Source organism: Anolis carolinensis, unplaced genomic scaffold (assembly GCF_035594765.1).
Source record: "Anolis carolinensis isolate JA03-04 unplaced genomic scaffold, rAnoCar3.1.pri scaffold_10, whole genome shotgun sequence".
NCBI lineage: Eukaryota > Metazoa > Chordata > Lepidosauria > Squamata > Dactyloidae > Anolis > Anolis carolinensis.
In genome coordinates, this window is record NW_026943821.1 from 1,591,723 (window position 1) to 1,616,836 (window position 25,114).

At 43.9% G+C, this 25,114-nt stretch overlaps 2 protein-coding genes across 2 annotated transcripts in view; one reads left to right on the forward strand and one right to left on the reverse strand.

Annotated features, from left to right (window-relative positions):
- The window catches only part of LOC103281276 (carcinoembryonic antigen-related cell adhesion molecule 16), a 45,071-nt gene extending 44,653 nt beyond the window's left edge, over positions 1–418 (reverse strand). The window contains exon 1 of the mRNA XM_062962397.1: positions 302–418. The gene's annotated coding sequence lies outside the window, so the exon portion shown is untranslated. The remainder of the gene's footprint in view (positions 1–301) is intronic.
- Positions 1–13,834, forward strand: part of bcl3 (BCL3 transcription coactivator) — a 34,919-nt gene extending 21,085 nt beyond the window's left edge. The window contains exons 4-9 of the mRNA XM_062962396.1: positions 4,304–4,505; positions 6,222–6,310; positions 6,483–6,560; positions 8,293–8,460; positions 9,792–9,912; positions 11,618–13,834. Coding sequence (XP_062818466.1) covers positions 4,304–4,505; positions 6,222–6,310; positions 6,483–6,560; positions 8,293–8,460; positions 9,792–9,912; positions 11,618–12,060 — 1,101 coding nt within the window. The 3' untranslated portion in view covers positions 12,061–13,834. The remainder of the gene's footprint in view (positions 1–4,303; positions 4,506–6,221; positions 6,311–6,482; positions 6,561–8,292; positions 8,461–9,791; positions 9,913–11,617) is intronic.
- The last annotated feature ends 11,280 nt before the right edge of the window (positions 13,835–25,114 follow it).

Here is a 25,114-nt window from a genome sequence, read left to right on the forward strand (position 1 = left end):
TCCTCCATGGCAGAAGGGGGTTGGACTGGATGGCCTTGGAGGTCTCTTTGAATCCAAGGTTCAAATCCTGGCTCAGCTGTGCTCAGCCGCAGCGGCACTTGAGGCCTAGAGACCGAAAGCGAAGGCAGCGGGGCCGCTCTTCCTGGCAGCCGGCCGTGCCCTCGCACCCGGGGCTTTCCCTTCCTGCGCCTGGCCTCCCGCCAGACAACGCTTCCTCCAGCCTCTTGCCCAAGAGCAGCCGTCTCCCTGGCTGGCCCCTGAGTCACTCACAACAGCCTGGAAAAGAAGGATCAACACTTGCCTGCCTTTGCTTGGCTCCCTTGTCGGCTGTTTTGCTCTGCCTTGAATGCATGTCCCTTCCACTGGTGTTTGTGGTGACAAGGCAGGAAAACACCGAGCGCATGTCTGTTCCTTCCAGACATTCATAGATTTGTTTATGCTTTCTGTATCCATGGGTTCTGGGCACAAGGATGGAACCACTTGCAGATTCAAAAATTTGCAACATAATACACAACATAATGCAAATCCAGAAATAATAATAATAATAATAATAATAATGATGATGATGATGATGATGATGATGATGATGATGATGATGATGCCCTGGCAGAATATGTAAAGCAAAGTGAAGAACCTGCTTTGATTGAAGTCAAAAATCAGAAACTCCTCAAAGCATAGCAGACAAAGAATCAGTACAAGAAAACCGCACTACAAACTAGAGCTGACAGCTGGCACAACAAAACATGGCATGGAAAGTTCCTTGACAAAATTGAAGGAAAAGCTGATAAGGAGAAGACCTGGCTCTGGCTCACGAATGGGACCCTGAAGAAGGAGACAGAAGGCCTGATCCTTGCAGCCCAGGAGCAAGACATCAGGACAAAGGCAATTAATAATAATAATAATAATAATAATAATAATAATAATAATAATAATAATAATAATAGAAGACCTGGCTCTGGCTCACGAATGGGACCCTGAAGAAGGAGACAGAAGGCCTGATCCTTGCAGCCCAGGAGCAAGACATCAGGACAAAGGCAATTCAGGCCAAGATTGAAAAATCAGCCGATGACCCAAAATGCAGGCTGTGCATCATCCAAAAATACTTCACACAGTCCTAGACACTTGGGAAGTGTTTGACTTGTGATTTTGTGAAACGAAATCCAGCATGTCTATCTTGTTTACTGTGTCATAATATAATATAATAATAATAATAATAATAATAATAATAATAATAATACTGTATATACTCGAGTATAAGCCTAGTTTTTCAGCCCTTTTTTAGAACTGAAAAAAAAACCTTCTCGACTTATACTCTGATTTAATCAGAGTTAGACAGTCTTATCGTAAATTGCGGTTTTATGTAAATATTCAAAAACATTTAACCTACTGAGGCCTCAATTAGTGTAATTTTACTGGTATCTATTTTTATTTTTGAAATTTACCACTCTCGGCTTATACTTGAGTCAATGTTTTCCCAGTTTTTTGGGAGTGTAAAATTAGGTGCCTCGGCTTATACTTGAGTATATACCAGTGATGGCCAACCTATGACACGCGTGTCCGCACTGACACGCCTAGCCATTTTTGCTGACACGCATGCAGATTGATTGGATGACTTTTGTGGCCAAATTTGTTGTGATTTGGTCCAGTGGTTTTGTAGTTTACTCCATGGGAATTATGCACATTACATACCATTCTATTATTCTATTATTATTGTGGTATATTATTATATTATTACTATTATATTATTATATTATTATTCATTATTCATGACTACATTGAAACTGCAATAGAGAGAAATCAGCGTGGAAATTGCAAGAGGTACCATGGATTGTTGTACATGGAAATAATGGTAGTAAATAGTTTTTGATTTATTAAATACAGTTATATATTACAATTATATATTTTGTTATTTAAACTATATATATTGTGAAATTATGGTTTTTTTCTCGAAGTGACACACCACCCAAGTCTTGCTAGGTTTTTTGGTGAATTTTGACACACCAAGTGCAAAAGGTTGCCCATCGTTGGTATATACGCAGGATAACTTGGATGTCTCTCATTGCGAGGGTTCGCACGTAAGGCCAAGGGGACTCCATGCCGCAAGACAACCACAGCCGAAGACCTACAAGCTGTTGTGTTGTGCGGTGTAGTTCCTTCTCCTGTTGATTTTATCCCACTCGTTATGCCAATGCGCAAAGCCATATTTTGTGCTGTTGTGTGCGTTGTCTCATTGGGGTGCCACCAAGGGAGTCATGCAGAGGGACGCTGATGCAGCGTAAACATTTGTGTTTTCCTCCCCAATCGCAACCTGGGCCCGACCTGTTGCCATTTCCTTGATCTCTGTTTCTCATAAACCCTCTCAAAGCATCGACTTGGCTCTTTTCTGAGAAGTGTCTCCTTGCGTCACCGATGGCAGGTGCTGAGGATGCGGTTTGCCTTGTGGCCGCCAGCCGGGTTTCCTTTGGTGAGCCCGGTGCGTAAGAGGCAAGCCATGCGCCATCGGGCCCCAGGCGCTCGCCGGTTTCTATTTCTCCCGTTCCTTCCTTGCCGCGGCAGAAATCGCAACAGATGCCTCCGGATGCCTTTGTCTTCCGACTTTAATTACCCAGAAACGAACCACAACAATGCTGCGGGTTTCTCCGTAAACCCAGCACCCTTTGCCTTTTGCAATTCCCGATCCTCCGCCGGCAAGAATTGGACACGGTTTGTGGACCGAGACGTCATGAAAGCAAAACATGAACTTATTTGGAAACCCAAATATTTTCGGTTTGCAGCGTGATGTTTTTCGTGGTAACTGGAAAGGGAAAGGGGAACGATGCAAGAAACAAAGTTTGACGTCACTTTTGCATTCGTACTTGGGCATCTCTTTTACTTATAAGATTGTTGTTGTTGTGTGACCTTGAGACCTTTTCATATTTTGGTGACTCCACGGTGAATCTGTTGCAGGGTTTTCTAGGGCTGAGAGTGTGTGACCTGTCTGAGGTCACCTCGTGGGTTTCTGTGGCTAAGCAAGGATTCGAATCTGAGTCTCCAGAGTCAAGCCATCATGCCACACTGCTTTGCCCAAGTCAATTAATGGGATTTTCATGATAGAATGGGAATTCGAACCCATATGGTTTGACACCACTTTAGCAGCACGGGAGCCACAGTGGCGCAGTGAGTTAAACCCTTGTGCCAGCTGAACTGCTTGGGATTAGGTGGGAAGGAGTAGTAGAGTTGGGCGTCATCTGCATAGAGATGGCACCCAACGCCAAAACTCCCCAGTGGTATTGTAGGTATAGCTCTCTCTCTCTCTATATATATATATATATGACTCAGGAATTCTGAACAATAAAGATTTTTGGTATATTCAGCTCCTATGCGTCTTGGAGTATTCTTTGAGAAAAGACCATTACAGGCGACCTTCTCCTCAAGGCTGCGGTGAAGAGAGACGTCAGATGTTTATTTAATTTATATTATTATAACCGCTGCCACCAATTGTAAAGATGTTTATAATGCGGCCACCAGATGCAAAGGGGATTATCCACGCTTGCCACCACTATGGGAAGATATAGCCACTAGCTACTTAGAAAGGAGACATTTTAATTTTTGTTTTTCTTCTTTCTTCTTGTTTGTTTTGATGGTAATATATATATATGACAGAAGCTGAGATGTTTAAAAGACCAATAACACGTTTATTCTGGCACAGAGCTTAATGGTTACAGTAACTTTCTCTTTAGAGGCACTTTGGTTAACAGTTGCAAAGCTAGAATAAGGTGTTTCAAACTTCTTAAAATGTCACTTCTTTCTTTACTGCTCTAAACTGCAGTCACCCTATGAATTACAATCACAGATTATCTGTTCCTCGTCAGGAGACAGATAATTGACTCAAAAATAAGCATTTGAGTCTCCCTGATCCCTTCAACTGAGGGTCAGTCTTCACTGTACCTCATCAGGGCACAGACTAACTGCTTCTTTTTCAAACCTGCACTTCTCCACCAAAATGGCAGTTGGCTCTGCCCACTTCTCCATGGCAACCAACTCATGAGTAAAGAGTAACTGAAATATTGACCCTTTTAAAACACAATTAAACATGACATCTGTAAACTAAAAAATTCACACTTCGTTACAAAGGCCAAAAATCATATGAAGTTTGCCAGTGCCTTTGTTTTATGTGAATGTGACCTGGCTGGAAATCTGGTCCAAAAAGCGTATGCTTTCCAAGTTCTGCAGTGTATACGCTGCAATTGTACAGTGTTTGAGTTACACCCAGAAGTTTCAATATTTATATATCTATATTGTCCTCCTCTTCCTGGCCCTCCAGACTCCCTTGCACTTGGCGGTCATCACCGGCCAGCCGGCTTTGGCCAAACTGCTGCTGACCCACGGGGCCTCGCCGATGGTGCTGGATCGGCACGGACAGACGGCCCTCCACTTGGCCTGCGAACACGGCAGCCTCCGCTGCCTCCGCGAGTTGCTGGAGGGGAGCCTGGCACCCTTGGACTTGGAAGCCCGGAACTTCGAAGGTGAGCAGAGGTTGGCGGGCATTGCGGGCACCTCCGATAGCCATTCCCCATGCCGTTTTCACAGAAATTATTATTGGACATCACCTATTGGAAATAACATACAGGCATATTTCTTATTTAAGGTTCAGTTTGTCGCACCTCAGATTAGTTTACCTTGTTAGTTCATTACTTCATTAGACACCCAGTCACACAAGAGAAAGTCTTTTGTAGTTTTATTGAGCAAAAGCAGATATAAATCAAAGCAGGCAGTAAAAAGTCAATAGAAATCCAATAGTTCATAAGCCATAATAATTCACAAGTCCATTAGCCAAAACCGCAAACGATAGATCCCAAAGAACAAAGGTCCAAAGATTTCAAAGATCCAGGAAGAGAAATCTTCTCTTAAACATGAAGCAGAAACATCCACACAGATGAAGCGAGAATTTGCTTTGACAAAAATCTATTCCCAAACACACACTTTTAAAAGCACCCCAGAAATGCATTCCTCTTTCTTGAGGCGGCCTCTCTCTTCCCCGCCAATCTCACACTCCTACAAGGCTGAACTCCCTTCCATAACAACCGGTCCGCCCTAGATAATTCAAGGTCCTCATTATCTTGCACCTGAACCAGGGCTGAAGACGCCAGGGCTTGAGACATCCCTTGCTCATTAATTCCCATGGGAATGTCATCCTAGCTGTTATCTATGGCCTGTGGGGTCAACAGTTCATTTTGCTCTCAAGCCTCTGAATCAGCCTATATTATTCCCATGCCATCCTCCTGAAATTCATCTTGCATCCCATCATCTAGCTCTTGTATCTGAGACATCCTCACTCTGGCTATGCTGTGGCTGAGTCACAAGACAGTTATAGATAGGATGTAGTTCTCTGTGTGTTGAGTACACAGGGTATCATTCTTAATCAATAGTCCATTGTCTTTAGGTATAGTTGTACTCACAAAAGTCCATAAATCATACATCTCTACTGAACTTCAAACAGCAATATGCTGTCCACCTCCACTGAGGTGGACAGCAGACACATCCATCACCACTGAGGTAGATAGGAGATACATCCACCTCCACTCAAGTGGTAAACAGACACTGAATATAAAATGGAGTCCTGAGTCTGAACATGCTCAGTACAATCGCATGTCTATAACTCCTCCCACACCAAAGAGGTACAATTAAACTGGTAAATTCCAGATAATCCTTGCCTAATAAAGTTCTAGTTCTTCCCAAACTATCAATCCCAGCATGCAGCCATGGCAGTGAATGCAGAACAATTGTTCTATCATTATACAATGAATTGACTATCATGTCATTTACGTGTCATCCTAACGTTCTAGCACCTCCCCTAAATACAAATCTGCTCATTCTGTACAGATAAAGTGGAGCCATTGTTTTATAATTGCGGACTGTCTTCTGTCGCAGTGCCGTTAAAGAACGAGTGCCTCCCCAAACTACAAATTCCAGCATTCTATGACACAGAGCCGTAGCAATTGAAGTGAAATCATGGCTCTATAATAGTATAATGTCTTCGAATGTCATGTCCTTCAAGGGCTCAGCATCTCCCCAAACTACATATCCCAGCACAGCATAGTTAACATGGAATCGTTGCACTTTAGTTGTAAATAGCTCCAGGAGTCTCTTATCAAACCGACGGGTGATTCCCCCCCCCCCATCTTTGGAGCCCCGCATTTATTTCATATTTTCCCTCCCACCTTTGATCTCTTTCCAATCAGGTTTAACTCCGCTCCATGTAGCCGTTGGAACCTCCGACCACAACATGGTCCTCGCTTTGCTTGAACACGGGGCTGACGTCGACGCTGTGGTGAGTCTCAGATTTGGGAGAAAAAGATGAAATATTATTGACCCTTTTTGGATCTATACCAGTGTTTCCAAGGGGGGGCCTCCTGACAGTGAGGATGCTTGTGATTTTGCACTAAAATTCGAACCCAGGTGTATATTGCAACTTAACCCACCTGTGGTCTCCTCATTTCCAGGACATTAAAAGTGGGCGGTCTCCCCTTTTGCATGCTGTGGAAAACAATAACCTGGAAATGGTTGAATTACTACTCAAGGTGAGGATGGCTTTTTACTCTCTTGGTCTCATTAAATAGGCAAATGCTTTTCCATGGGAGGATTTCAAACAGAAGCTGGATCACAAAGGGTTGGTCTAGATGACCCTTGGAGTTCCCTCCCAATTTGATGGATGTGTCGTTATCTCTCCCGATATAGTTGCTCCAGGCAGTTCACAATAAATAGGACTCAATGCAAATGATAGCAATGTATTTTATATAAATAACTTTCAATAAGTATGTTTAATGGAAATATGTATATGTATAGCAGGGGAGATCAATAAGAAGGCTATTTAGGCGATTTTTCATAGTTTGAGGATGATGGTCCTCCGTCTTTGCTATCTTGGGGATGGATCCGTAAATGGCTGAAGAGACCTATTCTTGATCTGCATGTTCTCCCGCAGTGAAGACATCGGTTTCCAGGTGGAAGGCGTTCCCGGTCAGGGTTGGCTTGACAGGCCTTCCTCTTGGCACGTTTCTCCCTTAAGCCCTCCGTTCGTGCCTCTTCGAACTCCGCAGCACTGCTGGTCACAGCTGACCTCCAGTTAGAGCGCTCAAGGGCCAGGGCTTCCCAGTTCTCAGTGTCTATGCCACAGTTGGCTTTAAGCCGATCTTTCAGTCTCTTTTCCTGCCCACCAACATTACGTTTCCCGTTTTTGAGTTCGGAGAAGAGCAACTGCTTTGGAGACGGTGATCTTTGGGTATTCGGACAACGTGGCATTCAGTCCAGCGGAGTTGATGGCGTAGGAGCATGGCTTCAATGCTGGTGGTCTTTGCGTCTTCCAGCATGCTTACATTTGTCCGCCTGTCTTCCCAAGAGATTTGCAGGATTTTTCTGAGGCAACGCTGATGGAAACACTCCAGGAGTTGGGTGTGATGTCTGTAGACTGTCCACGTTTCGCAGGCGTAGAGCAGGGTTGGGAGGGGAATGGCTTTATAAACAAGCACCTTGGTATCTCTACGGATGTCACGATCATCAAACACTCTTTGCTTCATTCGGAAAAATGCTGCACTCGCAGAGCTCAGGCGGTGTTGTATTTCAGTGTCGTCTGTAGACCGTCCATGTTTCGCAGGCGTAGAGCAGGGTTGGGAGGGGAATGGCTTTGTAAACAAGCACCTTGGTCTCTCTACGGATGTCCCGGTCATCAAACACTCTCTGCTTCATTCGGAAAAATGCTGCGCTCGCAGAGCTCAGGCAGTGTTGTATTTCAGTGTCGATGTTGATTTTTGTGGAGAGGTGGCTGCCAAGGGAGCGGAAATGGTCAACGTTTTCTAATGTGACACCATTAAGCTATATTCCTGGCTTTGCAGAGGGATTAGCTGGAGCTTGTTGGAAGAGCACTTTGGTTTTCTCAATGTTCAGTGAGAGGCCGAGCTTCTCGTATTTAGAGTGGCTTGTAGGTCTTCTTCTGAGTGCACACAGACTACGTTTTCATCGGCATATTGGAGTTCTGTAATAGATGTTGTGGTGACCTTGGTTTTGGCTCGCAGTCTGCTGAGGTTGAATAGCTTGCCATCTGTCCGATAGAGGATTTCCACTCCGGTGGGAAGCTTCCCATCAACAAGGTGAAGTATCATAGCGATGAAGATGGAAAATAAGGTCGGGGCAATAATAACACATCCCTGCTTGACACCCGATTCCACCTTAAATGGGTCACTTTGGGAGCCATTGCTGTCCAAGACTGTTGATCCGAAAGCCCATAAAACTGATGTGGTTTTCCTTCTCCTTTTGCAGCACAGTGCCAATGTCAACGCGCAATCTTACGGCGGCAACACGGCTCTCCACGCGGCCAGCGGACGAGGCCTTCTGGACACGCTCCGGCTCCTGGTCCGCAACGGGGCGGACGGCAGCCTCAAGAACTACCACAACGACACCCCTTTGATGGTGGCCAAGAACAAGCGGGTGAGCGAGAGCGAAACATGGGGTTCTGCAGTGTTGCCATTGGGGTTGGAGAGTCTTCGGTTTGGACTACAACTCCCATAATCTCTGGCCCAGCTGGATGGTGGGATCTGCAAGCTGAAACATAGGAAGGGCCAATTGCAGTGGATATTGTTTCAGATTTTACTGGTCGAGCTCTTTCCTTCCTATTGATTGCAGCCAAGCAGCGACTTGCAAATTGCCTTTTTGGAAAATAATAATAATAATAATAATAATAATAATAATAATAATAATAATAATTACCATCTGCCAACTGCAAAAGGCCACCCTGCTGGGATCTGCGCACATCATCCGAAAATACATCACACAGTCCTAGAAACTTGGGAAGTTTTCGACTTCTGATTTTGTGATATGAAATCCAGCATATCTATCTTGTTTGCTGTGTCATAATAAAATAATAATAATAATAATAATAATAATAATAATAATAATATTTATTTATATCCTGCTTTATCTCTCCCAAAGAAGTTTCAGCACTTCTTGCTGGATCATGCCCCTTGTTCATTGAAATATCTACCAGTACCGTATATACTCGAGTATAATCTGACCCGAATATAAGCCGAGGCACCTAATTTTACCACAAAAAACTGGGAAAACAAGTATAAGCCGAGAGTGGTAAATTTCAGAAATAAAAATAGAAACCAATAAAATTACATTAATTGAGGCATCAGTAGGTTGAATGTTTTTGAATATTTACATAAAGCTCAAATTTAAGATAAGACTCTCCAACTCTGATCAAATCATTATTCTCATCTTCTTCAATGTAAATGTGCTTATGTATCCTTTTAATAATAATACATGTAAATAATAATAATAATAATTTTGCAAAGACAATTTGTAGGTTTCTGCTATTATTATTATTATTATTATTATTATTATTATTACAGGAAAATAATACATGTAATAAATAAGATCAGAGTGAAATAATAAATGTAATAATAATAATAATAATAATAATAATAATAATAATAATAAGGCCACCCGACTGGGATCTGCGCGCATCATCCGAAAATACATCACACAGTCCTAGACACTTGGGAAGTGTCCGACTTGTGATTTTGTGATACGAAATCCAGCATATCTATCTTGTTTGCTGTGTCATAATAATATAATAATAATAATAATAATGATAATAATAATAATAATAATAATAATAATAATAATAATAATAATAAAGTAAAATAAATGTAATAGTAGCAACAATTTCATTTCATTTGAATTAGGCACAATTTGGGTGCATCGAAGCATAGCAAAGTAAAGGTGATCTCCTCTTTTCTGGCTTTTTCTACCTTCAGGTGATTGACATCCTGAGAGGGAAGGCCTCCCGTTCTGGACCGGTTCCAGACAACAGCCAAGACGGATCCTCCCCAACCAACGGCATGGATAGATCTCCAGTTCTCCGGCCGACCTACACCGGTCAGTAGGACCACTTGAGCCAGAAAGAGTTTGCAGTCCGTTGACTACCATTACGTTATCATTTGGGTAGGATTCTTTCTTAAAGGGAGAGAAGATGGGACACACGTCGCAGAGATGGAATTGCAAAAAGATAGGCTTTGGTTAGAGTCTTATTGCAAGGCATGCTGTAGTTCAGTGATTCCCAAAGTGGACTCTACCACCCCCCGGTGGGCACTAGAGCGATCCAGGGGGGCGGTGATGGACATGGGGGCGGGGCCAGGGGAGGGGCGTGGCCTCTTCCCAAGCGCCGGAGACAGGGCTGAGCCCTTGAGGTGCCTGTTAGGACACACAGGGGGCGGAGCTAGAGGAGTGGGTGTGGCTTCTTCCCAAGAGCCTGAGACAGGGCTGAGCAGCTGAGGTGCATGGGGGCGGAGCTAGAGGAGTGGGTGTGGCTTCTTCCCAAGTGCCAGAGGCAGGGCTGAGCAGCTGAGGTGCATGGGGGCGGAGCTAGAGGAGTGGGTGTGGCTTCTTCCCAAGTGCCAGAGGCAGGGCTGAGCAGCTGAGGTGCATGGGGGCGGAGCTAGAGGAGTAGGTGTGGCTTCTTCCCAAGAGCCAGAGACAGGGCTGAGCCTCTATACCTCTCCTGAGGCGCTTGTTGGGACACAGAGGGCGGAGCTAGGAAAGGGGGGTGGGGCCTCCTTTCAAGAGCCTGAGACAGGGCTGAGCCTCTATACCTCTCCTGAGAGGCCTTTTAGGACTAAAGGGTGGGGCTAGTAGTGGGGGCGGGGCCTCTTCCCAAGAGCATGAGACAGGGCTGAGCCTCTATACCTCTCCTGAGAGGTCTTTTAGGACTAAAGGGTGGAGCTAGGGGTGGGGGCGGGGCCTCTTCCCAAGAACATGAGACAGGGCTGAGCCTCTATACCTCTCCTGAGAGGTCTTTTAGGACTAAAGGGTGGAGCTAGGGGTGGGGGCGGGGCCTCTTCCCAAGAACATGAGACAGGGCTGAGCCTCTATATACCTCCCCTGAGGCTCTTGTTAGAACACGTGGGTGGGGTATAGAGGTTCAGCCCCATCAGGCACTTGGGAAGAAGTCCCGCCCCCTGCTCTAGCCCCGCCCCCTGTGTCCTGGGATAGAAGCTCAGCCCTGCCTCAGAGCTTGTAACCCCACCCATCCCAGTCCTGGCCGCCCATTTGTGGCCCCGCCCACCTCCCCCTCCTAGCCCTGCATCTTGGATTAGGGGAGAGGCTCAGCCCCGCCCTCTTGAGCAGAAGCCACACCCACCCCTCTAAGCCACGCCCCCCCTTTCCAGGGGGTGCTGAGTTATATTTTTTCTGGAAAGGGCTTATACTGGAGTCAATTTTTCCCCAGTGTTTTTGTGGTAAAATTAGGTGCCTCAGCTTACATTTGGGTCAGCTTATACTCAAGTATATACGGTATATGATTTATAATAGTCTTTTAGAATTTATTGAAAAACCGCAAAACAGCGAATCCGCAAAAAGTGAACCGCAAAGTAGTGAGGGAACACTGTATTCATATATATTTTAATCCTTTACAATTTTATCTTGTAAATCGTCTAGAACATCTTGGATGGAGGGCAATTAATAAGTAATTAAATGATGATGATGATGATATTTCATGACATTATCTATTTCACGGCACTTCTAATTGTGTCCTTGTTAAGCCAGTGTTATCTGATGGGCCGCTCTCCTTCTTCCCCTTTTCTAGCCTTGCTGCGCTCTTCGCCCGATTCGTGTCCCACGACCCCGAGTCCGGCCCGGACCCCGAAGCCCCTCGTTCCGGCGAATCAGAAGCCGGAGAGCATTACGTCAGCCAACGGGTCGTCGGGGTCCGTCTCTTTGCAGGGCGTGAAACTGGAACGGAGCCCCTCCCCACCCGCCGTGGAGCCGCCAATGGGTTTCCACGGGGCCCCCAAGTACTTCCTGCCGATCGGCGAGGGCATGATGGACCCCGCTTTCTCCGTCTACCCGTTTGTGAGCTCCGGCCAAAGCCTTTCGCCGCGTCCCCTCCCGCTGATCCCGGTCGGCGTGAATCCGTCCCTCCTCGCCGTGTCCGCAGAGACCTTGACCAATCTGCCGCAGCCACGGAGCCTTGGAGCGGACCAGGCGCCGTGGCCGTGTCCTCGGGACGGTGATCCTCGGGGCAGTTGACACAAAGAAGGCCAGGGGATGGATCTCACTGATCGTCTCCGCGGACGGACTCGGCCCAGAACGCTCGGAGGCTTTTGCACTTTGCTGCTCAAGATTCCCGGCACGAAATTATTTCCCGTCGTCTTTGAGGGATCTTGTGTGTGTAGCAGTGACTGAGATGGCTCGCAAGCCACAGGAACAGGAAGGTTTGGACTTCACGGGGAAGTCGGGCTTGCACGCTTTTCGCATTTGGCTGCTAAAACATTCCTGGCGCAAAGTGAGGTCCGGTCCTTGCGCCGTGTGTGTAGCAACTCCAGTCAAGCCTGAGATGACCCTTTGCGGTGTGCCATGAACCGTTGCCCACCCATGAATTGCAAGCCCATCCACAGGTTGCAAATCCCATCATCCAAAAAAGAAGAGAATGGGTTCCCTGGAACTACAAAGACAATTATCCACTTATTACAATAATACAAAAATCATTAAACCTAAGTTTAGTATCAATACATCAATATGAAAATACAGTAGAGTCTCACTTATTCAAGCTAAACGGGCCGGCAGAAGCTTGGATAAGTGAATATCTTGGATAATAAGGAGGGATTAAGGAAAAGCCTATTAGGTTATGATTTTACAAATTAAGCACCAAAACTTCATGTTATACAACAAATTTGACAGAAAAAAGTAGTTCAATATGCAGTAAAGTTATGTAGTAATTACTGTACAGTAGAGTCTCACTTATCCAAGCTAAACGGGCTGGCAGAAGCTTGGATAAGTGAATATCTTGGATAATAAGGAGGGATTAAGGAAAAGCCTATTAGGTTATGATTTTACAAATTAAGCACCAAAACTTCATGTTATACAACAAATTTGACAGAAAAAGTAGTTCAATATGCAGTAAAGTTATGTAGTAATTACTGTACAGTAGAGTCTCACTTATCCAAGCTAAACGGGCTGGCAGAAGCTTGGATAAGTGAATATCTTGGATAATAAGGAGGGATTAAGGAAAAGCCTATTAAACATCAAATTAGGTTATGATTTTACAAATTAAGCACCAAAACATCATGTTATACAACAAATTTGACAGATAAAGTAGTTCAATACGCAGTAATGTTATGTTGTAATTACTGTATTTATGAATTTAGCACCAAAATATCACGATATATTGAAAACATTGACTACAAAAATGGCTTGGATAAGCGAGGCTTGGATTAGTGAGACTCTACTGTAGATACAAAAGGAGTTGTTAAACAATCAAATAAAGAACTGTTACATTCACAGTAAAAACAATATTTTTTCTCTTGTAGGATGAATTTAATCCTCATAAACAATAAATGTTCTTAAGTTCTTTGATTGTTGCACATACACAAATTGAGTCCTCTTCTTATATATAATGATTGTTCTTGTTTCTTTATATAGATAGTAGACTGCAAAACCACAACCGGTTTCAACTCACAGAAAGATCTAAGTTTTTTGTAAATTTGATTGTTTAACAACTCCTTTTGTATCTATTTTCATATTGATGTATTGATACTAAATTTAGGTTTAATGATTTTTGTATTATTGTAATAAGTGGATAATTGTCTTTGTAAATCCCATCATCCACCCATGGATTGTTAGTCCTATCCACAGTTAGCAAGTGCCCATACACCTAGCCATGGGTTGTCAATCCCATCTATGGATTTCAAGTACCACAAGGATGGTGAAAACATCCAGGCGTCTCCTGGGCAACGTCCTTGCAGACAGCCAATTCTCTCACACCAGAAGCGACTTGCAGTCTCTCAAGTCGCTCCTGACACGGGAAAAAAAAATCCTAAAGTGCAAGTCCCATCAACAGACTGCAAAAAACATCATCCACTCATGGCTTGCAAGTCCTATCCACAGATTGTAGGTCTCATCGTCCACCTATGGGTTGCTAGTCCCACCCACTTGCCCGTGGATTGCAAGTCCCATTATCCACCCAAGGATTGCAAGTCCCAGCATCCTTTTTGGCTTGCTAGTCCCACCCACTTGTCCATGGATTGCAAGTCCCAGCATCCATCTATGGGCTGCCAGTACCACCCACCTGTTTGTGGATTGCAAGCCCCATAATCCACCTATAGGTTTCTACAGTCCCACCTACCTGTGGATTGCAAGTCCCATTATCCACCCAAGGATTGCAAGTCCCAGCATCCACCTATGGGTTGCTAGTCCCACCCACCTGCTCATGGATTGCAAGTCCCATTTACCTGCTGGTGAATTGCAAGTCCCATCATTCACCCAAGTCCCAGCAACTACCTATGGGCTGCTAGTTCCACCCACGTGCCCATGGATTGCAAATTCCGTTCACTTGCTGGTGGATTGCAAGTCCCATCATGCAAGTCCCATCCTATTTTTGGGACACTTTGTGGGTACATCTACACTGCAGAAGTAATGCAGTTTGGAACCATTCTAACCCCGTGGCTTAATGCTATGGGGTCAAGGGAGCTGTAGTTTGAACTCTTGGGAAGAGACGGCTCAAGTCCTTGGAAAACTGCAACTCTCGGAATGCCATCACATGGAGCCAGGGCAGTTGCATTCATGCTATACTGTAGATACACCCTTCGGCAGAGGACCCTGGGAAACTACAACTCCCATTATTCCACTGCCTTGAGTTATGGCATTTCAAGCGGTGCCAAACTACATTCATTCTATAGTGTAGATGCACCCTTTGGCAGAGGCTTGCTGAGGACCCTGGGAAACTGCAACTCCCATTATTCCACTGCCTTGAGTTATGGCATTTCAAGCGGTGCCAAACTACATTCATTCTATAGTGTAGATGCACCCTTTGGCAGAGGCTTGCTGAGGACCTTGGGAAACTACAACTCCCATTATTCCACTGCCATGAGTTATGGCATTTCAAGCGGTGCCAAACTACATTCATTCTCTAGTGTAGATGCACCCTTTGGCAGAGGCTTGCTAAGGACCTTGGGAAACTGCAACTCCCATTATTCCACTGCCTTGAGTTATGGCATTTCAAGCGGTGCCAAACTACATTCATTCTATAGTGTAGATGCACCCTTTGGCAGAGGCTTGCTAAGGACCTTGGGAAACTGCAACTCCCATTATTCCACTGCCTTGAGTTATGGCATTTCAAGCGGTGCCAAACTACATTCATTCTATAGTGTAGATGCACCCTTTGGCAGAGGCTTGCTAAGGACCTTGGGAAACTGCAACTCCCATTATTCCACTGCCTTGAGTTATGGCATTTCAAGCGGTGCCAAACTACATTCATTCTATAGTGTAGATGCACCCTTTGGCAGAGGCTTGCTAAGGACCTTGGGAAACTGCAACTCCCATTATTCCACTGCCTTGAGTTATGGCATTTCAAGCGGTGCCAAACTACATTCATTCTATAGTGTAGATGCACCCTTTGGCAGAGGCTTGCTAAGGACCTTGGGAAACTGCAACTCCCATTATTCCACTGCCTTGAGTTATGGCATTTCAAGCGGTGCCAAACTACATTCATTCTATAGTGTAGATGCACCCTTTGGCAGAGGCTTGCTAAGGACCTTGGGAAACTGCAACTCCCATTATTCCACTGCCTTGAGTTATGGCATTTCAAGCGGTGCCAAACTACATTCATTCTCTAGTGTAGATGCACCCTTTGGCAGAGGCTTGCTAAGGACCTTGGGAAACTGCAACTCCCATTATTCCACTGCCTTGAGTTATGGCATTTCAAGCGGTGCCAAACTACATTCATTCTATAGTGTAGATGCACCCTTTGGCAGAGGCTTGCTAAGGACCTTGGGAAACTGCAACTCCCATTATTCCACTGCCTTGAGTTATGGCATTTCAAGCGGTGCCAAACTACATTCATTCTATAGTGTAGATGCACCCTTTGGCAGAGGCTTGCTAAGGACCTTGGGAAACTGCAACTCCCATTATTCCACTGCCTTGAGTTATGGCATTTCAAGCGGTGCCAAACTACATTCATTCTATAGTGTAGATGCACCCTTTGGCAGAGGCTTGCTAAGGACCTTGGGAAACTGCAACTCCCATTATTCCACTGCCTTGAGTTATGGCATTTCAAGCGGTGCCAAACTACATTCATTCTCTAGTGTAGATGCACCCTTTGGCAGAGGCTTGCTAAGGACCTTGGGAAACTGCAACTCCCATTATTCCACTGCCTTGAGTTATGGCATTTCAAGCGGTGCCAAACTACATTCATTCTATAGTGTAGATGCACCCTTTGGCAGAGGCTTGCTAAGGACCTTGGGAAACTGCAACTCCCATTATTCCACTGCCTTGAGTTATGGCATTTCAAGCGGTGCCAAACTACATTCATTCTCTAGTGTAGATGCACCCTTTGGCAGAGGCTTGCTAAGGACCTTGGGAAACTGCAACTCCCATTATTCCACTGCCTTGAGTTATGGCATTTCAAGCGGTGCCAAACTACATTCATTCTCTAGTGTAGATGCACCCTTTGGCAGAGGATTGCTAAGGACCTTGGGAAACTACAACTCCCATTATTCCACTGCCATGAGTTATGGCATTTCAAGTGGTGCCAAGCTGCACACATTCTATAGTGTAGATGCACCCTTTGGCAGAGGATTGCTGAGGACCTTGGGAAACTACAACTCCCATGATTCCATAGCCTTGAGCTACAGCACTTCAAGTGGTGCCAAGTTGCATATGTTCTATAGTGTAGATGCACCCTTTGGCAGGGGATTGCTGAGGACCTTGGGAAACTACAACTCCCATTATTCCACTGCCATGAGTTATGGCATTTCAAGCGGTGCCAAACTACATTCATTCTCTAGTGTAGATGCACCACTTTGGCAGAGGATTGCTAAGGACCTTGGGAAACTACAACTCCCATTATTCCACTGCCTTGAATTATGGCATTTCAAGTGGTGCCAAGCTGCACACATTCTATAGTGTAGATGCACCACTTTGGCAGAAGATTGCTGAGGACCTTGGGAAACTACAACTCCCATTATTCCACTGCCATGAGTTATGGCATTTCAAGCGGTGCCAAACTACATTCATTCTATAGTGTAGATGCACCCTTTGGCAGTGAATTGCTAAGGACCTTGGGAAACTACAACTCCCATGATCCTACTGCCTTGAGCTATGGCATTTCAAGCAGTGCCAAGTTGCATATGTTCTATAGTGTAGATGCACCCTTTGGCCAGGGGACCCTGGGAAACTACAACTCCCAAGATGACATCACATGGAGCCAGGACATTTCAAGCGGTGCCGAACTGCATTCGCTCCATAGTGTAGATGCACCCATTGACGGGATTGCTAAGGACCTTGGGAAACTACAACTCCCATGATTCCACAGCCTTGAGCTATGGCATTTCAAGTGGTGCCAAGTTGCATATGTTCTATAGTGTAGATGCACCACTTTGGCATGGGATTGCTGAGGACCCTGGGAAACTACAACTCCCATTATTCCACTGCCTTGAGTTATGGCATTTCAAGCGGTGCCAAACTACATTCATTCTCTAGTGTAGATGCACCCTTTGGCAGTGAATTGCTGAGGACCTTGGGAAACTACAACTCCCATGATCCCACAGCCTTGAGCTATGGCATTTCAAGTGGTGCCAAATTGCATATGTTCCATAGTGTAGATGCACCACTTTGGCATGGGATTGCTAAGGACCTTGGGAAACTACAACTCTCATGATTCCACTGCTGCAAGCTATGGCATTTCAAGCGGTGCCAAACTACATTCATTCTATAGTGTAGATGCATTCTTTGGCAGAGGATTGCTGAGGACCTTAGGAAACTACAACTCCCATTATTCCATAGCCTTGAGTTACAGCACTTCAAGTGATGCCAAGTTGCACACATTCTATGGTGTAGACGTACCACTTTGGCCGAGGATTGCTGAGGACCTTGGGAAACGACAACTCCCGGGATGCTGTCACATGGAGCCAGGACTGTTAAAGTGGTGCCAAACTGCATCCACTCCTTTTGCACTTTCCAGTTTGTTTTGCAATTGAATGTAAAGTGGAGTTAATCGGGAAGTGCCGGATCGGGACGATGTTGCCAATGTCCTTTTCTCTGCTTTAATGAGGAGCAATACTTGAAACGTCAGACCCTGTGTCCGTCGCGTGGTGATAAAATAAAAGGGGTCTTTTGAGTTTATTTACTGATGTGTCAATAAAGTTATTTTTCTACTGTCAAAACCTGTGGTTTGTAGTGTCGTGATGTTACGGCAGTCTACCATTGTTCCCATTTTTAGCAAGGCTACGATGCAAAAAAGACACCGAATCCTTAAAAAACGGAGATTGTGCATTTATCCAGAATGTCTGCCAATATTGTATACATTCCTTTATTCACAGCATCCCTGCTGGCTTACGTTACAGATGAAAATAAATGGCACTAATAAAGGCTAATAATAATGAAGTTTTTAAAAGTTATGCAATTTGATTAAAATATTCATTTAACATAGTTGAAACGTAATGATTAAAAAGTACCAACATCCTTAGCATTGCAAACTGTTTATTATTCTGAATGTCTCCGTATTTGCGGACTAGAAAGCTAGTATTATTATTACATTATTATTATTATTACTATTATTATTATTATTATTATTATTATTATTATTATTATTATTTCCCTGCTTCATCTCTCCAGAAGGAGACTCAAAGAGGCATAACAAAAGCATTCGCATACATTATTATTATTATTATTATTATTATTATTATCATCATCATCATCATCGCTATTTATTTCCCTGCTTCATCTCTCCAGAAGGAGACTCAAAGAGGCATAACAAAAGCATTAGCATACAACATTATTATTATTATTATTATTATTATTATTATTATTATTATTATTATTATTACCATATATACTCGAGTATAAGCCGACCCGAATATAAGCCGAGGTACTTAATTTTACCACAAAAAAACTGGGGAAACATTGACTCCAGTATAAGCCGAGAGTGGTAGATTTCAGAAATAAAAACAGATACCAATAAAATTACATTAATTGAGGCATCAGTTGGTTAAATGTTTTTGAATATTTACATAAAGCTCAAATTTAAGATAAAACTGTCCAACTCCGATCAGATCATTATTCTCATCTTCTTCAATGTAAATGTGCTTATGTATCCTTTTAATAATAATAGAGTAAAATAATACATGTAATAATAATAATAATAAATATAGGAAAATAATACAAGTAATAATAAATAGAGTAAAATAATAAATGCAATAATAATAGAGTGAAATAATAAATGTATTAGTAATAATAATACAAATAGAGTAAAATAAATGTAATAGTAGCAACAATAATAGAGAAAAATAATAAATGTACCATATATTTTTGAGTATAAGCTGACCCAAATATAAGCCAACCAGGACCCTCACCCGAGTATAAGCCGAGAGGGGCTTTTTCAGTCTTAAAAAAAGAGCTGAAAAACTAGGCTTATATTTGAGTATATACAGTATCTGTGGAAAGTCCTGGGTGAGAGAAGAACTCTTGTCAGTTGGAGGCCAGTGTGAATGTTGTAGTTAATCACCTTGATTCGCATTGAATAGCTTCATCTCCTGGCTTCTTCCTGCCTGGGGGCATCCTTTGTTCAGTGTCGTTCACTGCCCCTGGTTGATTCATGTCTGGAACTTCTCTGTTTTCAGAGTGTCGCTTCTCATTTACTGTTCTGATTTTTGAGTTTTTTAATACTGGGAGCCAGAGTTTTCCTACCTACCTCTTTCCTAATCTGTATTGTATAAAACTATTTGCACCTTTCTGGCCCACTACCCTTTTTAGGAGCCAACCCAAGTTTTTATCAAAGTGTGCTTATTGTTTATTGGTATATGTGATTTTATTTGTTTATTATTTGTTTTTATTGCTGAGTTTTATATTGCTTGTTACCTGGGCTTGGCCCCATGTAAGCCGCCCCCGGTTATAAAAATAAAATAATTATTATTATTATTATTATTATTATTATTATTATTATTATTATTATTATTATATACTGGGGTTATACTTGAGTATATACATTACTATTAGCAAAACATATGCATTTAAAATTAAACTCATTTCAGTCCTGGTCCATGGGGTGAGATTCCTCGAGTTGGAAGGGGACCCCAGAGGCCATCTAGTCCAATCCCAACAAGAGAATATATTTCTGCCAAAAAAAAACCACACTGGGATTGTAAAGGCTTGGCCAACTGAATAACCGATGACATTTAACTCTATTTCCAGGCTAAGGTCCCAACGAGTTCAAACCAATGGAGGAAATGACTTTCCTCCTAAAGAATGCTTGGTGGGTGAGACGGCCTCTTTAAAACGCATTGCCTGCCATGGAAGAATGCAACCCAACCTGTTTCTGCTTCACAGGGTTGCATTGTGGTGCATCAATGCGCACAACTATTTTGGGCCCTTGAGCTTCAAAAGGCATTTAATATCAAAGGACTATCTATGGTGCATCACTAAAAAATAGCCTTCCACCTTCCCAGTTCAGAAACGGAAATCCCGATGAATCCTCTGCCTTCCCACTTTTTCCAGCTGTTTTTAAAACGTCCTGGTTTCTTTCTCCTCCCCTCCCCTTTTGTCCTCAGCTCGCTTCAACTCAATTCAGGACGTATCCATCTACACTTCAGGGATGAATGCAGTTTCACTGCCATGGCTCAATGTCATGCAATCATCGGAGCTGTAGTTTCCCAAGGCCTCCTCTGCCCAAGAACGCTGGTGTTTTGCCAAACTGCATTTCAACAGCATTGAGCCACGGCAGATCAATTGGGGGCCAAAATGCATTCATTCTGTGGTGCAGATTCACCCTTATTAAAACTACAACTCCCAGAATTCCATTGTACTCAGCCAAGGCAGTCAAAGCGATGTCTGTGCCCAATTGCATTTATTCCATTGTCTTCTCCAGAAGGTCCTTGGGAAACTGCAACTCCCAGGAATTCATCTCATTGACTATACCAGCAAAAGTGGTGCCAAAAATGCATTAATTCCATTGTCTCATCTAGAAGGATAACTATGACTTTCTGGGCGAAGGACCTTGGGAAACTCCCAGGATCCCATTGCATTGAACCATGGCAGTGAAAGCGGTGCCAAACTGCATTAATTCCATCGTCTCTTCCAAAAGATCTCCTATGACTTTCTGGGTGAAGGACCTTGGGAAACTACAACTCCCAGGATCCCATTGCATTGAACCATGGCAGAGAAAGCGGTGTCAAAAATGCATTAATTCCATCTTCTCCTCCAGAAGATCTCCTATGACTTTCTGGGTGAAGGACCTTGGGAAACTACAACTCCCAGGATCCCATTGCATTGAACCATGGCAGTGAAAGCGGTGTCAAAAATGCATTAATTCCATCATCTCCTCCAAAAAGACTGCTATGACTTTCTAGGCCCTGGGAAACTACAACTCCCAGGATTCCATCTCACTGAACCATGGCAGCAAAAGTGTTGCCAAAAATGCATTAATTCCATTGTCTCCTCCAGAAGAACTCCTATGACTTTCTGGGTGAAGGACCTTGAGAAACTGCAATTCCCAAATTTCTGAGTTTCTGGGCAACTGACCTTGGGAAACTACAACTCCCAGGATCCCATTGCATTGAACCATGGCAGCGAAAGCGGTGCCAAAATGCATTAATTCCATTGTTTCCTCCAGAAGGATAACTATGGCTTTCTGGGCGAAGGACCTTGGGAAACTACAACTCCCAGGATCCCATTGCATTGGACCATGGCAGTGAAAGCGGTGCCAAACTGCATTAATTCCATTGTCTCTTCCAAAAGAACTCCTATGACTTTCTGGTTGAAGGACCTTGAGAAACTTCAATTCCCAAATTTCTGATTTTTTGGGCAACTGGCCTTGGGAAACTACAACTACAGGATCTATTCTGTTTATAATATGTTGTCATTTTCTGTGTAGCAAAGGCTATTATTTAGGGGAAAACATACATTATCATGTACAGAATCATGAATGGCAATTCCTGAATTGCAAACAGTCTTCAAAATTATGCCTTCTCTGTAGACTTTCAAGAATATTAATTTATTGTTTCCTTCAAGAAGAAAACTAGCAAAGGATCGACTATTTCAGTCTTACATGAAAGTTCAAATAAAAATTCAGACTGGATTCCCTCTCCCACTAATACAAAAGCTATAGCTCCCACTGAAAATATCAGTTCTCTTCTGAGAATATTCATAGAAACTAACATTTGTTATTAATTAATTACAAAAGGCCTTCGATGTTTAGTTGTTGCTGGATTGATCTATCTGTCTTTTCCATAATAGTCCCATTGTTGTTGTCTTGCCATTTTATACCGCACTTTATTGTCCATTCAACTGTAAAATTTCCTTTTTCCATTTCGTAACACTCTGCACTTTCCCTGGGATCTACGAATTAGTCTCCTGTTTTTAACACTGTATCCTGCTTGTTGATTTTAATGATTGTTTTTATTGACGTTGATGTTTTTTACTGGGATAATTGTTTTATTGCTTTGTTACTGTTATTTGTTTGTTTTATCGGGCCTGGCCCCATGTAAGCCGCCCCAAGTCCCTTCGGGGAGATGGGGCGGGGTATAAAAATAAAGTTATTATTATTATTATTATTATTATTATCATCCCATTGCATTGAACCATGGCAGCGAAAGCGGTGCCAAAATGCATTAATTCCATCTTCTCCTCCAAAAGAACTGCTATGGCTTTCTGGGTGAAGGACCTTGGGAAACTGCAACTCCCAGGATCCCATTGCATTGAACCATGGCAGCGAAAGCGGTGCCAAAATGCATTAATTCCATCTTCTCCTCCAAAAGAACTGCTATGGCTTTCTGGGTGATGGACCTTGGGAAACTGCAACTCCCAGGATCCCATTGCATTGAACCATGGCAGCGAAAGCGGTGCCAAAATGCATTAATTCCATCTTCTCCTCCAAAAGAACTGCTATGGCTTTCTGGGTGAAGGACCTTGGGAAACTGCAACTCCCAGGATCCCATTGCATTGAACCATGGCAGCGAAAGCGGTGCCAAAATGCATTAATTCCATCTTCTCCTCCAAAAGAACTGCTATGGCTTTCTGGGTGATGGACCTTGGGAAACTGCAACTCCCAGGATCCCATTGCATTGAACCATGGCAGCGAAAGCGGTGCCAAAATGCATTAATTCCATCTTCTCCTCCAAAAGAACTGCTATGGCTTTCTGGGTGAAGGACCTTGGGAAACTGCAACTCCCAGGATCCCATTGCATTGAACCATGGCAGCGAAAGCGGTGCCAAAATGCATTAATTCCATCTTCTCCTCCAAAAGAACTGCTATGGCTTTCTGGGTGATGGACCTTGGGAAACTGCAACTCCCAGGATCCCATTGCATTGAACCATGGCAGCGAAAGCGGTGCCAAAATGCATTAATTCCATCTTCTCCTCCAAAAGAACTGCTATGGCTTTCTGGGTGATGGACCTTGGGAAACTGCAACTCCCAGGATCCCATTGCATTGAACCATGGCAGCGAAAGCGGTGCCAAAATGCATTAATTCCATCTTCTCCTCCAAAAGAACTGCTATGGCTTTCTGGGTGATGGACCTTGGGAAACTGCAACTCCCAGGATCCCATTGCATTGAACCATGGCAGCGAAAGCGGTGCCAAAATGCATTAATTCCATCTTCTCCTCCAAAAGAACTGCTATGGCTTTCTGGGTGAAGGACCTTGGGAAACTGCAACTCCCAGGATCCCATTGCATTGAACCATGGCAGCGAAAGCGGTGCCAAAAATGCATTAATTCCATTGTCTCCTCCAGAAGAACTCCTATGACTTTCTGGGTGAAGGACCTTGGGAAACTACAACTCCCAGGATCCCATTGCATTGAACCATGGCAGTGAAAGCGGTGTCAAAAATGCATTAATTCCATCTTCTCCTCCAAAAGAACTGCTATGGCTTTCTGGGTGAAGGACCTTGGGAAACTGCAACTCCCAGGATCCCATTGCATTGAACCATGGCAGCGAAAGCGGTGCCAAAAATGCATTAATTCCATTGTCTCCTCCAGAAGAACTCCTATGACTTTCTGGGTGAAGGACCTTGGGAAACTACAACTCCCAGGATCCCATTGCATTGAACCATGGCAGTGAAAGCGGTGTCAAAAATGCATTAATTCCATCTTCTCCTCCAAAAGAACTGCTATGGCTTTCTGGGTGAAGGACCTTGGGAAACTGCAACTCCCAGGATCCCATTGCATTGAACCATGGCAGCGAAAGCGGTGCCAAAATGCATTAATTCCATCTTCTCCTCCAAAAGAACTGCTATGGCTTTCTGGGTGATGGACCTTGGGAAACTGCAACTCCCAGGATCCCATTGCATTGAACCATGGCAGCGAAAGCGGTGCCAAAATGCATTAATTCCATCGTCTCCTCCAAAAGAACTGCTATGGCTTTCTGGGTGAAGGACCTTGGGAAACTGCAACTCCCAGGATCCCATTGCATTGAACCATGGCAGCGAAAGCGGTGCCAAAATGCATTAATTCCATCTTCTCCTCCAAAAGAACTGCTATGGCTTTCTGGGTGATGGACCTTGGGAAACTGCAACTCCCAGGATCCCATTGCATTGAACCATGGCAGCGAAAGCGGTGCCAAAATGCATTAATTCCATCGTCTCCTCCAAAAGAACTGCTATGGCTTTCTGGGTGATGGACCTTGGGAAACTGCAACTCCCAGGATCCCATTGCATTGAACCATGGCAGCGAAAGCGGTGCCAAAATGCATTAATTCCATCTTCTCCTCCAAAAGAACTGCTATGGCTTTCTGGGTGAAGGACCTTGGGAAACTGCAACTCCCAGGATCCCATTGCATTGAACCATGGCAGCGAAAGCGGTGCCAAAATGCATTAATTCCATCTTCTCCTCCAAAAGAACTGCTATGGCTTTCTGGGTGATGGACCTTGGGAAACTGCAACTCCCAGGATCCCATTGCATTGAACCATGGCAGCGAAAGCGGTGCCAAAATGCATTAATTCCATCGTCTCCTCCAAAAAAACTGCTATGGCTTTCTGGGTGAAGGACCTTGGGAAACTGCAACTCCCAGGATCCCATTGCATTGAACCATGGCAGCGAAAGCGGTGCCAAAAATGCATTAATTCCATTGTCTCCTCCAGAAGAACTCCTATGACT